This window comes from Mytilus edulis, chromosome 1 (assembly GCF_963676685.1).
Source record: "Mytilus edulis chromosome 1, xbMytEdul2.2, whole genome shotgun sequence".
Lineage (NCBI taxonomy): Eukaryota > Metazoa > Mollusca > Bivalvia > Mytilida > Mytilidae > Mytilus > Mytilus edulis.
The window spans coordinates 81,017,452-81,035,312 of NC_092344.1; the positions used below are offsets into that span (position 1 = coordinate 81,017,452).

Sequence of the window (17,861 nt, forward strand, 5' to 3'; positions counted from 1 at the left end):
CTTTCTGTATACAGATGGTGGTAAACCGCCTTGTCATCTTGGTTTATCTTCCTGATCGATTTATGAGATTTAAACGTCGGTAAAAATATGTCGCCTCAATAGTAAACTAATTTGGATATTGTATAACATTTAAATGTGTCTCAGTTGATATCAACAACAAGAGAAATATTACATAAAGATGATATCAAGAACTGCTTTCTCTTCTAAAGCACTTCAGTTCAATACTAGTTTTGCATTTATATAGTATCAGTTGTCATTAAAACTGTGTCATTTTGTCAAAATCTGACTTTCTTTAAAGTCTTTGACCATTTAGACGCACCCACAGTTCATTAATTCAATTGTGTCTTACAGTTAGACAAAAGCCTTTCACGGTCTGCTATTGTAAAATGCATAATCACTAGCAATGACTTCACTACTGCAGAAGCACTAACCTAGCCCTCTCGACATACACGAGTTCACTCAAAGATTTAATTAGGAACTACTTGTGTTGTTTAACTTTTAACTGGGTCGGACGAAGAGCAGGAGGGCGATAGGAAGAGTTCATGGGTGTGCTGGAAGGAGAAGTTGTGTACCGTTTGTGGAATCAGCTCCTTTTAACAAGGATAACTAAAACTATATAGGAAGCTTGCATTAGTGTTTCATTGAAGATGTGCACCTGCTATTATGGAAATGGCTAAGCAAGGTTTGGCTAGCCACAAAACCAAGTTCAACCCACTATGTTTTTTTTAAATGTCCTGTACCAAGTCAGGAACATGACAGTTATTATCTTATAATTTCTATGTACTATGATGCATTGTCGTGTGTTTTTTGTTGCACTTAAGTTGTTTCGTTTTTTTGCTCTTATAGTTGATGCGTATCCTCGGTTTTAGTTTATGACTTTTTAACAGCGGTATACTAATGTTGCCTTTATTTAAGGATTTGTTCCCTCTTTTTTTCAGACTGTGGACCCTAAATTAATAAAATGGTCGTTTGAAATTTCTGATTGCAAACACATTTGTTGTAAATCATTTAAAATTTCTTCTCTAAGGAGAAATGTAAATATATTAGATAATAATACACCTGCTGGAGCTGTGATGATTTAATTGAAGCTGTTGCTTTCCTCTATGATAACATTTATGTATGTTTAAGCAATCAGTTTATCGACAGGTTGTGTGTATTCCTACTTGTTGTGAGTGCGTATAGATTCCTTGCCACGTCCAGCCTTTGTTTTTGTTAGTTATTTTCCTGTCTTGTATCGATCAGATGAGTAAAGCCCCTTTTTTATTGATTTTTTTGTGTACTTATGTTGTACTATTAAAACACTGTCCCAGGTTACTAAAGGATTTTTTGCCATTCAACTAACTAAACCACACCACATTCTATATGAGCCTGTTCCATCATGTTATATTTATATTTCGTTCATTGTTTTGTCATCAAGCTGTTATTTTTCTCGTTTGAATTGTTCTATATTTTTCATTTTGGGACCTTTTATAGCTCACAATGTGAAATGGGTTAAGTTGTTAAGATTCATCAACGGTTGTGTATAGGTATGACAAAGATGAATTGTTACGACTTTAATTATGATTTTGGGAAACTTAATGGTGTGGTGATGGTCTTGAATATCTGAAACTCAATCTAGTGTACAATCCAGAACTGAATCATCTTAGGTAGATTGCTCATAGTATACGGACAATGGAACAAGGAGAAATGTGTGTGGAGTTCATAAATATAGTGTTTGTTACGGATAATCATGTATCAATCAGGTCTTGTGGCCAATTATTCATGTTTCATATGTTTTGAGTATACATGCTCATGAATGCATATTTTCAATCTTCGGTCAGTTTCAGTAATTCAGAAACCTAGAAGCCGATACGGCACGTACGGTACCCGCCGTAGCAATAGTTTTCGTCGATACGGCATGGACCTTAAATGTATATAAAACTTAGTTTTAACAGGAAAAAACAAAGATAGAAAATCTCATTTTTAAGTCATATAAATATGCGACATATATTCATTATTGCCAGGTAAAGCTCGATAACTAGTACAACTGTTAAATACGGTATACTTTGTACAAGTTTGAACATTACCTGGTATTAATCAAAGTTCAGTATTGTTTTACCTATAAATAAATGATGGCGGGGTCTTGTTGCAAGTCTTGGCTACGATATTCGGCTACTAAGTCATGATATTCTACACTGCATTAGGAACAAAAACGGCGGAAACGAATAAAAAAGAACGTGTAGATGCGACTGCATTTCGCATCGAAATCTTATATTTCGGTTTTTTTTCCTTATGATACATGCACTTTTATGATCTGTGCATCAAAAACATAACTTTATATTCTTAATTAATTTTATTGATTAAAAAAGTATCAAATCATGTTTTATAGTTGTCGTTATACTGTGTTTTGGTAGCTCAGTCTTTCGAGTCCAAGATGTCGCAATACACCGTCTATGCTTATATAATCCTGCTACGACAATAAATTTAAAGTAATTGCATCAGAGAAGTGTTTGCAAGTAGAATATACTTCTTCTGTTTAAGTGGGCTTTTGCCACAGCCTCTCCACCTTTTTTCGTACTGTAAGTGCCATATGGACTTGGACAGGTGGTGGCAAACGCCTAATTAAACAGAAGAAGCATATGTGCGACTTGCAATCACTTGTCAGACACAATGACTCTAATTGTCAGTGCCAAGGGGACTCCAATTAAAACTCTGTACGTATGTCTTTTAAGGGTTGTTAAAGAGAGGCAAACTATACCAAACGAGCGTTAAAAAAAGTCGAAAATAAAATCAATGGTTAAAGTGTACAAAATACAATGTATTAAGTTTTATGAAACATTTTCTGGCCATATGTATATATATTCAAACAGCAATTAAAACGAGATGCGCAATTTTAAAAATATACCAAAGGGAAACTTCGTTCAAAGCAATATTATTTATTCTTTTATAGCATTTAATAGATATTAAGATTTAATGCAAACACATCATGAGCAACACGACGGGTGCCACAACAACCACATTCGCACATATTATCATAAATTAGAATAGAGCTAAGCAGTTCACACCTTTTAGAAAGCTTAAAATTGTTTATGTTTATATTTGTTTTGACAAATATCTTCATTTATAAACTTGTTTTATGAAAATCATTGGTAGCATTGCATGCAATAATCCTTTATTCATGAAGCACTGAATAGTCAAATAGTAGAGTACAAGGGCAGAGGCTGTTGATTTTATATAACATTTTTCATGTCTAGCATTGAAAAAACAATGGGGTAAACACTCCTGAAACTAAAGACTTAGAATCACAAGTCATTGTAACATAGCTTGATGTTTATATTCAAGACTTGCTGTTGTTTTTTAAACTGATTACTTGTCATGAATATTATAGTGTTTTAGAATTTTATTTCTTTGAAGCTTGTAGGGAATTATAAATATTAGTTTTTAACCTAATTTATAACCGTACTGATGTATGGTCGTAGAAAGAGTACGACACCGCAGTTTAACACAATACCTATTGTCCTCATCACCTCTTTTTATAACATACTGGTGTATGGAAAAAGTACTTTGTTTTTATACCATACTGAGTATGTTCTAAACAGCTGATCTTAACAGCAAACTGATGTATGGTTTAAGTAACATCTTTTTATACCATACTTAAGTTTTGTCTGAGACCATCATTTTGACACTATACTGACGTATGATCTAAAAACCTCACTTTGATACCATATCATTGTATATTTCTTACACCATGCTGCAATATGATTTATACTACCTGTTTGGTTTTTACCATCCTGACGTCAGATCTAAAGTATCTTATTTCTAATACTAAACTAATGTACCCGTGTATCCATTGCTTGTACAATATTGACATATAAACTTATTTAAACCTATCTTTGATACAATACATATGTGTGGTTCCTGCTACCTTATTTTGATAAAATATTTATATTAGAGTTTAACTTTATGAATGACCATTTCGATACAAAATAATTAGTCAATCTTTTAAAAAGTCATCTCAATTTGAAGATTTAGCAAGAGTTGTCCCCATTTGCATATGGAGATAGAACATTATCATTATTTGTTTTTGTTGAGAAGTCCTTGTTTTTATACTGTTTTTGAATACATTGTAGTTAAGTACTAAGTGTCATGTAAAAAACAATAAGATCAATTTCACCTCAAAATATATTGATGATGTTCTGGCTATTGACTATCCAAACTTTTCGGATTGATATCTCTTAATATATCTTCTATGACTAAAGTTTAAAGAAACACCAGTCACGGCTTCCTCTGTCTCATTTTAAGATGTATACCTCGAATTTGACATACGCGGTCATTTCAGTGTCATAATCTGTGACAACGAGACAATTTTTAGTTTGAAATTATTAATTTCCCCAATCTTAGTAGCAATAACCGACTTTTCCTGCATATGGGATATAAAGATTCCACCCAGCAACAAGTGTGCAACGATATTTAAAATTAAAGAAAGCGAGGACGTTAAATTTTATGTTTGCCTTTTTGTGTTTCTTTGTTACACTTTGTTTTATAAAGATTAAGATAATAATACAATGTCAATATAATAGAATTTGATGCGACTGTCATACAAAACAATGGCCAACGTAGATACAAGTATCTTGTCTTAGGGAGGGATAAATCCTACTTTGTAAAGGATTACTCTGATTCAAACAAAAAATTCTCTGAAACTGACATTATCAAGATGCTTGATTTCTTGATTGACAACATATTTGTTACGTTCGGAGGACGTGTTTTTCAACAGACTATCGGCATTCCAATGGGAACAAATTGTGCCCCTCTACTTGCGGACTTGTTTCTTTATTATTATGAGGCTGACTTCATGCAGGAACTTCTTAGAAAGAAAGATAAGAAGTTAGCGATATCCTTTAACTTTACTTTCCGCTATATAGATGATGTTCTTTCACTAAATAATTCAAAATTTGGTGAATATGTGGAAAGCATCTTCCACATCGAACTAGAGATAAAGGATACTACAGATACAGTTAAGTCGGCCTCATATCTTGACTTACATCTAGAAATTGACAATGAGGGTCGGTTGAAAACAAAACTTTACGACTAAAGAGATGATTTAAGCGTTACAAATTGTGAACTTTCCATTTCTAAGTAGCAACATTCCAGCAGCACCTGCATACGGGGTATACGATATTCCCGTGCTTGCATTTCCTATCATGATTTTCTTGAAAGAGGGTTGTTGCTCATAAGGAAGCTATTAAACCAAGAGTTCCAAATGGTGAAGTTGAAATCATCCCTTCGTAAATTTTACGGACGCCATCACGTGTTGGTTGACCGTTATAGAATAACCGTTTCACAAATGATATCGGATATGTTCCTTACGTCGTAACTACAATCCCCTCCCCTTTCATGAATGTGACCTACCGAATTAAACTATTTACCGGATTTGATATCACATAAGCAACACGACGGGTGCCACATGTGGAGCAGGATCTGCTTACCCTTCCGGAGCACCTGAAATCACCCCTAGTTTTTGGTGGGGTTCGTGTTGCTTATTCTTTAGTTTTCTATGTTGTGTCATGTGTTCTATTGTTTGTCTGTTTGTCTTCTTTCATTTTTAACCAGGCGTTGTCAATTTATTTTCGATGTATGAGTTTGACTGTTTCTTTGGTATCTTTCGTCACTCTTTCATACAAGTTAGAGGGTTAGTTAGCTATAAAACCAGGTTCAATCAACCATTTTCTACATAAGAAAATGCCTGTACCAAGTCAGGAATATGACAGTTGTTATCCATTCGTTTGAAGTGTTTGAGCTTTTTATTTTGCCTTTTGATTCGGGACTTTTTTCACTTGTTAGGAATTTTTCCCCTTCAAAATAATTCATCAACCATAAGAGAAAAAACAACAGAACAACAGAAACACCGAACTGAAGCAAAAACAAACACAAACATACACGGAACAGACTTTTTGATTACAACTGCCATTTTCATGACTTGGTACACGATATTTTAAGAAAAAATGGTGGTTAAAACCAAGTTTGTTCCATCATTTTCTACACAAAGAAACAAGTTAAAAACAGTTGTTTTCATTCATTTGACGTGTTTGAGGTTTTGATTTTCCCTTCGGTTTAGGAAATGACAGTATGGTTCTTATTCCATATATATAAGTATAAATTGACTGTTCCTCTGGTATCTTTCGTCCCTCTTTTAAGTCTATAGATAAAGCTTCAGTTGATATCACAGAAAATAGCTTTCAAAATATAGCACGAGCAGAACAAATAATGGGTATGTTTGAGTAAATGTAGCATACATTCTTAACAGAACACTATCACTAATATGTAAATAGAACAACTACACTGCTGTCGAGATGTAAAGCTGAAAGAAAGTATATAACTTTACCTTCGAAATCATTTTGGTGTTAGTTTTTGCAAAACACGAGTAAAAACAGATGTGCAAAATACATTAATTAGACATATCGATGTACCATATGCGCTCTCCATTCCCTTAAAAAAAATCCGAAAAGGTTCACCCAAAATGAGATTTGTATTATATTTTGATATATTTTGTCCTTCAATCCTTCAACAAATCAAATTAAAAAGTATTACATTTTCTGCGCCCAATTGAAACTCAGAAAGAAAAACTGGGTAGCTAAAGAAGGATCATTAAATGAGGAAATTTATAATCTGAAAATTGGTAAATTAGTGTTTGTCAAAAACATGCAATTGTCTATCAGCAAATTCACAAACCCGCACGAACAAATTAAATTATGATTGCTGTCGAATCTTAAACTGCAAGGCGGATATAACCCTTAGGATTAAAACTGATGTCAAAAATTTAAAAACTTGATATGCATATAGAATGCAAGTGTTTGTTTGGATATCTTAGTAACAATTCAAAAGTTAAACATACATTTTTGCGACGTTAACACTCATAAAAGACAGGACGATAGTTTTTAAAGTTACCAGGATTATAATTTAGTAATTCAGACGCGCGTTTCGTCTACATAAGACTCCTCAGTGACGCTCATTTCAAAATATTTATAAAGCCAAACAAGTACAAAGTTGAAGAGCATTTTGGATCCAAAATTCCAAAAAATTGTGCCAAATACGGCTAAGATAATCTATGCCTGGGATAAGAAAATCCTTATTATTTTTCGAAATATTCAAAGTTTTGTAAACAGGAAATTTATAAAAATGACCACATTATTGATATTCATGTCAACACCGAAGTGTTGACTACAGGGCTTGTGATACCCTCGGGGACGAAACGTCCACCAGCAGTGGCATCGATCCAGTGTTGTAAATAGTTATCAAAGGTACCAGGATTATTATTTAGTACGCCAGACGCGCGTTTCGTCTACATAAGACGCTCATATCAAAATATTTATAAAGCCAAACAAGTACAAAGTTGTAGAGCATTGAGGATCCGAAACATATGAAATACAAAGTAACAAATCGACAGTTATATAACCACAACGATCTAAACGATATATCAATAGCTTTATCAGGCAAACCAGTTCATAGATATAAGAACATGTGGCATGAGTGCCAATGAGACAACTCCCCATTCATGTTGTTTAAGTGTTCATTTTTTTCTGTGGTAAACATGTCGAAATATACTATTGTATGGTAATTAATGTATTCCTCTGTCCTGAATGTTCTTGCATTTATTTGTCCTGTCATGTAATGGTGTCATTTTAGTGGTATATTTCAAATTGCCGTGAAAGCTCGAGGGTTTGACTAGCAACTAAAACCAGGTTCAACCCAATATTTTAATTAAAATAAAATTTCCTGTACCAAGTCAGGAAAATGGCAGTTGTTATCTTTTGGTTCGTTTCTGTGTGAGTTACAATGTCGTTTGTTTTTTGTTTCACTTTAGTGTTTCTGTTGTTTCGTTTTTTTTCCTCCGATAGTTGATGTGTTTACCTCGGTTTTAGTTTGTAGCCCGGATTTGTTTTCTCTCTATTGATTTATAACTACTGTTTCCTTTATTTAGTACAAAGTAAACCATTATAGTTCAAAGTACGGCCTTCAGCACTCAACGCGGACTCACAATTGAGCTAAGAATAACAACAAATATTAGCTAATTCATCAACGGTATGTATATAAGAAAAAAGGCAATACTTTTGACAGATGTTTCTCTGGTAACAATTACTCCGCTTATTATTGAAAGTTTGTATATTTTCATTATCAATTGTTGCACTCAGAAAATATCAAAGATGATTAATATAGCTTTGATATCAAAAACGGTACTTTTTCCATGCCATAGCCTCTATTTTATGTCAATAGAATCAGATCAAATGTGGTATTTAATATTTCTTGGATGGTTAAAAATATCCTTAACGTTGATAGTTGCATCCTATAGAGAACGAAATTCACATGTATATTGTCATTGCGTCAAAACGTGATAAATTAACTACAAGGTTAAGTTAAATTTTAACGAATATATTATGTAATAAAAAACGGGAATTTTAGAAATAATTTGTAAGTAATAACTGTATGTCATTTATCAGAATATATAAAAGCCCGTTACCATCTAGCACACTATCACTTGTTTTATACAGGTGGATAAAAATTGTATGAAAATATGATCAAGGCAAAACAACAATTGATGCTATTTTGGTTATTTAGCGTGTTGTTGGTAAATGGATTTCATGCCATACTGCCAAATGTGCCTCTTGGTCAACATGGACAATTAGATTTGGCATTTTTAATGGACACAACAGGCAGTATGGGTTCGTATATAGATAGTGCAAAGCAGAACATCAGAGGAATTGTAAACGAAATTGTTACTTCATCAGGCAGTGATGTACGATTAGCATTGATAGAATATAGAGACCATTCACCACAAGATAGAACTTTTGTCACCCGGAAAAATGACTTCACATCTTCTGTATCCACTATGAAATCCTGGTTAAATACTGCACGTGCTAGAGGAGGAGGTGATCGACCGGAAGCAGTAGCAGACGCTATGTTCAAATCAACTAAATTGTCATGGAGACAGGATGCAACAAAAATATGTGTCATGATATCCGATGCACCTCCTCATGGACTTGTGCCGTCTGAAGACACCTCATTTCCACAGGGATCTCCAAATGGTCACGATCCTATGCAGATAGCTCGTGACTTGGCCCAGAAAGATATAACATTATATGTTATTGGCGTGGAGCCACCAATTGTTCCTTACAAGGACTTTTTCATGGCTTTAGCTTATCTCACAGGGGGTCAGTATGTCCCCTTGTCGATACCTCGTCTTTTGGTTCATGTTATAACAGGGGGCGCTCAGGAAGAATTGTCATTACAAAGGTATCAAGCGGACATACAGCAGGAAATCGACACTTATTATGGAGGTGGTGGAGGCGGAGGAGGAGGAGGAGATGGTGGTTCAAAACAAATAAACAAGCAACAGATTGCTAATTCTTTATACCAGAAATTACAAAAATCAGGTGCTAAATCCAAACATTTATTCAGGAACAATAAAGCTATAGAAGGCCCTTCAGCAAATGCTAAGTTAATAGCATTAAAACATTCGATGGCAGAAGTAAGGAAGGTATTTAAAATAGGAACAACTCCAGTAACATTAGGAGTTGGAGGCAGTGGCGGAGGGAGCGGTGGAGGGAGCGGAGGAGGTGGCGGCGGTGGAGGTGGTGGTAAAGGTGGGGGTGGTGGTGGTGGTGGCTCAAGTACAAGTGACACATATTCAACAAAAGAATCTGGAATAACCTTGGAACAAATTAACAGATTAGTCGAAAGGAAGACGGCAAGATTACCGAGAGGTTAAAAAAACAATTATAAGTAGATAATGTTTACTTGTTTTTGACTTTTTTCATTATTGACTTCTTCTTCCTTTATTTAATCAGTTAAATCATTAAATGAAAGTACAGTTCGTTCCTTTGCTTAATGATGCAAAGTTTCATAAATGGAATGAAAGCTACTATTTTACACCAAAAAAGAAAAGTTTAGTGTTTATTGATTTAACCATTTTGATAAAACATGGCAAACCAGTAGTAAAAGAATTTGTTTTCCCTAACTTGAAATAGAAAGAATTTGATTGTAAATTACCATGTTGTATAATATATACTGTAACTACTATCAATACAACTGCATAAATTTTTTGTTAGAGTCTTTGTAAGATTTTCTCACACAATTACACACAATTTTTTGTTTGCATCTTTGTTAGATTTATTTATTTGTTGTTACATTTTTTTAATCAGTTTGGTTGTATATCTTTGTATGTAGACTAAACGTACTGGTATAAAACGACCCCTACATTTTTGTCTCTGATTCTGATCAAGATAATCAAGAAATTGATCTGTCACGAATATCAATTCTTTGCACTACTTTACGGTCTATACTGCAACCGAAAGTTTTTTTCCTCGAGGGTATCATGCACCTATCAAGGTTTTTACAAAATTTTTACATTAATTTACATTAACAAATTATAAAACATACCCTTGATGATTTTAAGCCTCTAACAGTCCATTCTGTAAAATATTGAACAGGTTACAGAATGGACTGTTATCGGCTTATATCCCTTCCTTAACAATCAATAGGTCAAAATAAACTCGTCATAGATACCAGGATTGAAATATTGTATTTACGTCTACAAAAGACTCATCAGTGACGGTGGAAAAAAATGTTAAAATGGCCAAACAAGGTACGATGTTGAAGACCATTGAGGACCAAAAATTCATAAAAGTTTTGCCAAATACAGCTAAAGTAATCTATTCCAGAAATTGAAAAGCCTTAGTGATTCAAAAATTCAAAGCAAGATATATTTTACTATACGTTTTTAAGTTATTAAATCAATTTTGATCAATCTTGGTGAAGTTGAAGATTTGAATTAAAGAGTAACCGTACAGACTGATTTGTTGTCGGTGAAGCGAAATGCAGGCTCAAAAAATGAATGTACGGCAATAGATCAGACATATACAACAAAACAAATGACATTGTATACCAAATTCATGTATTTAGTTTAAATGTTTAATGTTATATTTGTAATTCTCATTGGATTTTGTCAAATGTGTTGACGTCTTTTCTATTATATTTATGTGTTATGGTAAAGAAAATTAATCACCGCCTTCATTTTTCAGATTTGATTTCGTTCAAAGTAATCAGTACGATATTTTACGTTTGTAGTTAGATTCATAACAAACCGGATATAGTTTTATAATATAGTTAATTGCTACCTCAGTTTTATATTAATAAGAATTAAAATGTGCTTTGTTATTAAATGCAATATCAGTATTTAGTTCAAATATATAATCTTAAATTAATCCTAATTCTATCTTATTCATTCTTATGTGACGTCATTTTTCATATTTTGATGCTCTGTTTTACTATTTCAAATGACGTCATTTTTTCGTCATTTTTCAGTTTCAAATAGGACGTCACTTGGCGTAGAGGTTTAAACGTATTCGGATGTGTCTACTTTTGTGTTTCAAATGTCTGGTTATGTAAATGTATTTCAGTTGTTTCCTGTAATTAGTTAATACTTCAGCTTTATCATGTACATCTTTTGAATATTCATTTTATTAAATTTACTGTTTGCAAAAGTATAAATTACTCTAAATTATAGGGATTTTCTGGTAACTTAACAGAAAACCCTTGCCGTTTTTGGCACAACCTTTTTGATCTTTTGGTCCTCGATGCTGTTCAACTTTGTACTCGTTTCGGCTTTCAAACTTTTGTATCTGTGCGTCACACATAGGTCTTGTGTGGACAAAATACACTTCTGGCGTATTAAAATTTTGAACTTGTTGCCTTTTGTTGGCTGTTGTTCGTGTGATTCTTTGTCAATTGTGTTCTCAAATTTATTTATATTGTAGTCCTGTGTTGTCATTCTGATGTTATATTTCACATGGCCATAAAAGTGCGAGGTTTGGCATGCCACAAAACCAGGTTCAACCCACCATTTTTTCCTTTAAAAATGCCCTGTACCAAGTCAGGAATATGGTCATTGTTATATTATAGTTCGTTTCTGTGTGTATTTCATTATAACGTTGTGTCGTTTGTTTTCTCTTATTTTTGAGTGTAAATTCACATTGCGATAAGACGTGTCACGGTACTTGTCTATCCCAAATTCATGTATTTGGTTTTGATGTTATATATATTATTCTCGTGGGATTTTGTCTATGTGTGTTACATTTTAGTGTTATGTCGTTGTTCTCCTCTTATATTTAATGCGTTTCCCTCGGTTTTAGTTTGTTATCCCGATTTTGTTTTTTGTCCATGTATTTATGAGTTTTGAACAGCGGTATACTACTGTTGCCTTTATTTACCAGAATATTAATCTGTTTATAAATATTTTCTATGCAAATGGAATTATCAATAAACAACCACAGGTCTTACAATCCTCATCTTGCAAAACATCTCCGTAGACACAAGGAAGACTACTACTGGATTCGGGAGCGCAGACATGCGACACTATACTATTGCAATGACAAAACTTGTGGTATAGGTATACATCCTGTAGCTCGGTGAATGTGAAGAACACTTTCCACTCTGAAACTCAACGTAGCCACCGTTATGGTCATCGCCATTATGCATCACTAACTTTTGATGACGTATCTTTTTATGACCTTCTGCCATTTCTACAAGAACCTTTGATATTTATCACATTCGCACGCTGTAGCGTAATGCACCAATCCTTCCAAACTTTGACCTCTGTGCAGCTTATGATTTGAAAACACTCATTCAAATCAATATAAACTTACAGCTTTCGTCTAAGATATTGTCAGTAACATATTGTTTCGGAACGGTTCACATTTGAGGAGACAAAAGATTTTTTCTACAACATCATTTTGTTAATCAAGGTATCGATGACATCGACTTGGGCAATCTTTCATCATAAACCAACTCATTCGAAAATACTTCCCTATTCAAAGATCAGTCTGAACCTGTCATGTCTTTTACCCAAACAAAAAATATTGGAACTATAATTTTCATTTACAAAGCCGGATCTCAATATTGGCGACTTCGTGTCTACCCCTCCCGCGTCCACCTGTTGTAGCTACCCATTTATTTAAGCCAGCAGGTCACGTAATTACTATTACATGGCCATTGTCAAAAACACTTCTTTTTACAATGTATCCATATACCCGAAATGTCGTCAGCATTAATAAATTAGTTAAAAACAAAACTTCAAAATACTTCTTTACCTTTATTTCTGACTGTCAAATAATATGAAATTATGTAACTGACCTTTGTGTCAGATGAAAGTATGATGTATTTTATGCATCGTATTATAATACCCTTAAATTCCATCTGAGTTTTGCTTGTGTAGAGGGAGCACCTGCACCCTAGACGCACATTTAGAACTAGAAATTGTGTCCACCATGCACATTTTAATACCGATAGCATTAACAATTAAATAAACAAATAAATTTGTCGTTTAGGTATTAGTTTGTCGACCAATTTTTACAGTTTTAAAGCTTTATAGCACCAAATAAAATTTAAATGTAGAAAAAAAATCATCATACGAAATGCAAATGTGTCTTAAAAAACTTAGACAGACAGATATCATAAAATATTATAGTAATTCCATCGATAAAATTAGTTGTACGATTATACATTACGTATCCTTCCCTATAAAAACAATCGTGCAGTCCTAGATTTGGATAAATATGTTTCATCATTTATCCATGGCTTCACATATTTTAAAAAATATTTCAATGATATAAAACAATCATCCATTAAACAATCCGATTACGAATCAACCTCATTACTTTCCATTGTACATTTAAATATTTTGTCAAAATGAAAACAAGAATTATCTAATACATTTTCAAGACAATTAGGTTAACAATGAAACATAGCTATAATTTATCACGGACACTATACAAACTGAAGGGTTTTGTTTTAGCTACTGTCACGTTCAGTCACTGTGACCTTATTGGTCCTTACACCCCTGTCAGTGCTATCTCTTAACTTGTAAAAAAAAGAAAGAAAATTGAACTGTGTTTATCATCTGATAATCACAGAACAGAATTGGGTAGGGACCTTTCTGTTGTATGCTGTGGATGGTTATTCCCAAACTTAATAAAACCCTTTTCAACCTCCTGTCATATGTTCTTGAGAATAGGTTGCTCTTACTATCATGTTGTTATCCTTATTCTACAAATGCTCATAAACGATATCAGTCCACCATTTGACCATTTATAAGCACTAATCTACGTTTATGAAAACCCATATTGTTTAACAAAGTAAATGTAATTCAGATTATGGATAGGAACATCCTAAAGTTAGGAAATATAAAGCGTTTTGTATATGACAGTTTTTAATGATTCAATGCAGATAGCAGAATGTAAACAATAAAGCAGACACTCATATAAAAACACACAATTAATCTGTTAATTTTTTTCCAAGAAAATTCTAAATTCCTTTGTTCATTTTTTTGCTAACCCATATGATTAGTCTATCACAAACACACAATGTCAAGCTGTTTAAAAACTTTAAGTTTAACTAATCTCATACACTAGGTAATCTTGCAGTCTCTTTTTCAACTAGTCTGTTAATTTGTTCCAAGGTAATTCCAGATTCTTTTGTTGAAAGTATGTCACTAACACTTGAACTCGGAATACTAGCTTTAGATAATCCAATTTTGGAAAACGAACTTGACATTCGCCGTGCTCCTCCTCCTCCGCTTCTACGGAACCCGCCCTTCGTTGTGAAATCTGGCATCAACCTACCCATTTTTTTACGTGGTGAAAATGAAAATGATGTTCTCGGAGTATTACCTTTTTTGAATATTTTTCTTACTTCTGCCATTGTTTTTTTCGATGCTAATACTTTAGCATCAGCTGAAGGTCCATCTAGAGTTTTGTTGTTCCTAACTAGTTGTTTAGATTTCGCTCCTGATTTCTTTAGCTTCCGGAATACAGTTTGTGCAATTTGCTGTTTATCTATTGACGCGCCTGACACGGCTGCTGCAGAAGCTTGCTTAATTTCTCGTTGCACGTCTGCTTGAAACTTACGTAAAGACAATTCTTCCTGAGCACCGCCTGTTATAGCATTAACTAAAAGACGAGGTACTGATAATGGAACATATTGACCTCCTGTAATATAAGCTAAAGCCATGAAAAAGTCCTTGTATGGAACAATTGGTGGCTCCACGCCAATAACATATAAAGTTACATCTTTCTGAGCCAAGTCTCGAGCTATCTGCATAGGATCGTGACCATTTGGAGATCCCTGCGGAAACGAAGTGTCTTCGGATGGCACAAGTCCATGAGGAGGTGCATCAGATATCAAGACACTTATTTTAGTTGCATCCTGTCGCCATGACAATCTAGTTGCTTCAAACATAGCGTCTGCTACGGCTTCTGGTCCATCACCTCCTCCTCTAGCACGTGCAGTATTTAACCAGGATTTCATAGTGGATACAGAAGATGTGAAGTCATTTTTCCGGGTGACAAAAGTTCTATCTTCAGGTGAATGGTCTCTATATTCTATCAATGCTAATCGTACATCACTGCCGGATGTAGCAACTATTTCCTCCACAATTTCTCTGATGTTCTGCTTTGCACTATTTATATACGAACTCATACTGCCTGTTGTGTCCATTATAAATGCCAGATCTAATTTTCCATTTTGGGATGATGATGGTTTTATCAAGTCAATAATGGACTCCTGTTGTCCTTCAGGTTTTAAAGGCGTTTCATGAATTTTAATGCTTTTTCCTTTCACAGATTTTATTGTTCTTGTGTTGATTCCAGTTATTAACAACACACATAGAAGCCAAAATGATGTACAAGATTGTGTTGCCTTGATCATATTGTCATATACCTTATAGAATAATCTATGATGAAAGCTAGTCACGGGCTTTATATGTTCCAAAACAGTTCACTACTCGGAAAAATGACATAAAGTTACCACTTACCTACGTCGTATTTTAAGAAAATCACCATGTATATACAATACAAATATGGTAAACATGTCGTAAATTCATCACATTTTGACGCAATGACAATGTACAGGTGAATTTTGAATATTTTACAAATATCAACGGTAACGATAATATATAGCACTCCAAAGAAAAATAAAACCCAACCTCGAATCTTGAATTTATTGACGTGATATGGTGGCTATTGCACATCCTGCATGAAGCTACCACTCAATTAACATGGTTTACAGACACAAAAAAGAATCAAAGACTGTATGTAAGAGTTGTTTGCCGGCTTAGGCTAGACAAAAAATTATAAAAAGCAGATGCCAAAAAACGGAAGAACAAATAAACAATTAATTTGTCATTGTTTTGTAATTTAAATTGAAGCTAGGAACAATAGAATATATACTATGTGATGAAAATAAATAAAACTCAAAGGCGGTTCCTTTTCAACAATATGTCAATCGTTCTGTCCACACCCATACACAGGCTATCTGGGTTTTTTTAATGTATTTATAAGTGAAATGAAATACAAAAAATTAAATATTTAAGGATCGACATATGTAAAGTTTACAAACTGAGTCTGTCACATTCTCATTTAGCAGATTTGAATCAGATTGGTTTGTACTAATATTTCGCAAAGTCATAACAGCAAAAGGGGTAGCAAAATTGAAGTAAACCAGATTAATATTACAGACGCTAAAGACCAAATTTACCATGAAACACTCAACTTAATATTACCATATCAAAATACTCAAAGTTACTAAAATAATTGTAGTTTAACTGCTTATATAGAAACTTGACCTTATTACACTCTTATGTTGGTCGGTATAGTTCTGAACGAACTTAAAAGAGTAAATGGATATTGTAGTAAATTTACAATCTTGTGCAATATTTATAAACGAATGTTTTGTAACTTAAGTTAAAATCATCCATTTTATTACATTTAACAAATTCTTATTCGACAAAATATGTACTTAATTACATTCGTTATTTTCTATATCGTTTTATTTTATTTATGTCTCTGTAATTAATATATTTTTGTAGCCATTAATTTTACTATGATGTCATTATATTTGGGTTGTGAAAACATGAAGGTGGTGCGATGCTTTTTGTACAGATGAATCAGTGAAATTGGTAGTATATGTAAAGAAGGGCCAATTATTATACAAAAAATCTTTGAAATATTTTAATTTTTAAGATCTTCTTTGTTTTTCTATGTTTCTCTTAATTGGAGAATATACACAAAAAATGAGATAGTCATCACAAGAGAGTAAATTTGAAGAATAAAATAAGAAAAAAACCTTTAAAATAATTTTAAAGATTTTTTTACTAGTATCTCGTTTTTGATATGCGTCACTGATGAGTCTTATGTAGACGAAACGCGCATCTGGCGAATTAAATAATAATCCTGGTACCTTTGATAACTTTTCACACCACTGGGCCAATGCCACTGCTGGTGGACGTTTCATCCCACAGGATATCACCATCCCAGTAGTCAGCACTTCGGTGTTGACATGAATATCAATCATATGGTCATTTTTATAAATTTCCTGTTTACAAAACTTTAAATTTCTAGAACAACTAAGGATTTTCTTAACCCCGGAATATATTACCTTAGACGTATTTGGTATTATTTTTGGGAATTTTGGGTCCTCAATGCTCTTCAACTTTGTACTTGTTTGGCTTTATAGCTATTTTGATCTGAGCGTCTCTGATGAGTCTTATGTGGACGAAACACACGTCTGGCGTATTAAATTATAATCCTGGTACCTTTGATATCTTTTCATGCCTTTAGTTAAAGTTACAAACATTATGCCGATTCAATATGATAAGGCTAACTGCCTATGTCCGTTAAAAACGTAACATATTCTTAGATCAATTGAAGAATTGAGTAAAGATAATACCCCCTCATTATACTATTATACTACGAATGCATTTCGACAGATAGGAAATCGCGGGATTCTTTTTGCAAGTGTGTTGTTTATATCGCTTATTATTGAGAAATTAACAA

The 17,861-nt window shown here is 33.5% G+C and overlaps 2 protein-coding genes across 2 annotated transcripts; one reads left to right on the forward strand and one right to left on the reverse strand.

Moving 5' to 3' along the window:
• Window positions 1-8,463: 8,463 nt before the first annotated feature.
• LOC139491572 (uncharacterized) lies at window positions 8,464-10,129 on the forward strand. Its single transcript, XM_071279329.1, has one exon. It carries the CDS (start codon window positions 8,549-8,551, stop codon window positions 9,740-9,742), a length of 1,194 nt encoding a protein of 397 aa, XP_071135430.1. The 5' UTR covers window positions 8,464-8,548; the 3' UTR covers window positions 9,743-10,129.
• A 4,092-nt stretch (window positions 10,130-14,221) lies between these two features.
• On the reverse strand, window positions 14,222-15,848 carry LOC139491561 (uncharacterized). The gene has a single exon (XM_071279320.1). It carries the CDS (start codon window positions 15,733-15,735, stop codon window positions 14,431-14,433), a length of 1,305 nt encoding a protein of 434 aa, XP_071135421.1. The 5' UTR covers window positions 15,736-15,848; the 3' UTR covers window positions 14,222-14,430.
• Window positions 15,849-17,861: the final 2,013 nt, after the last annotated feature.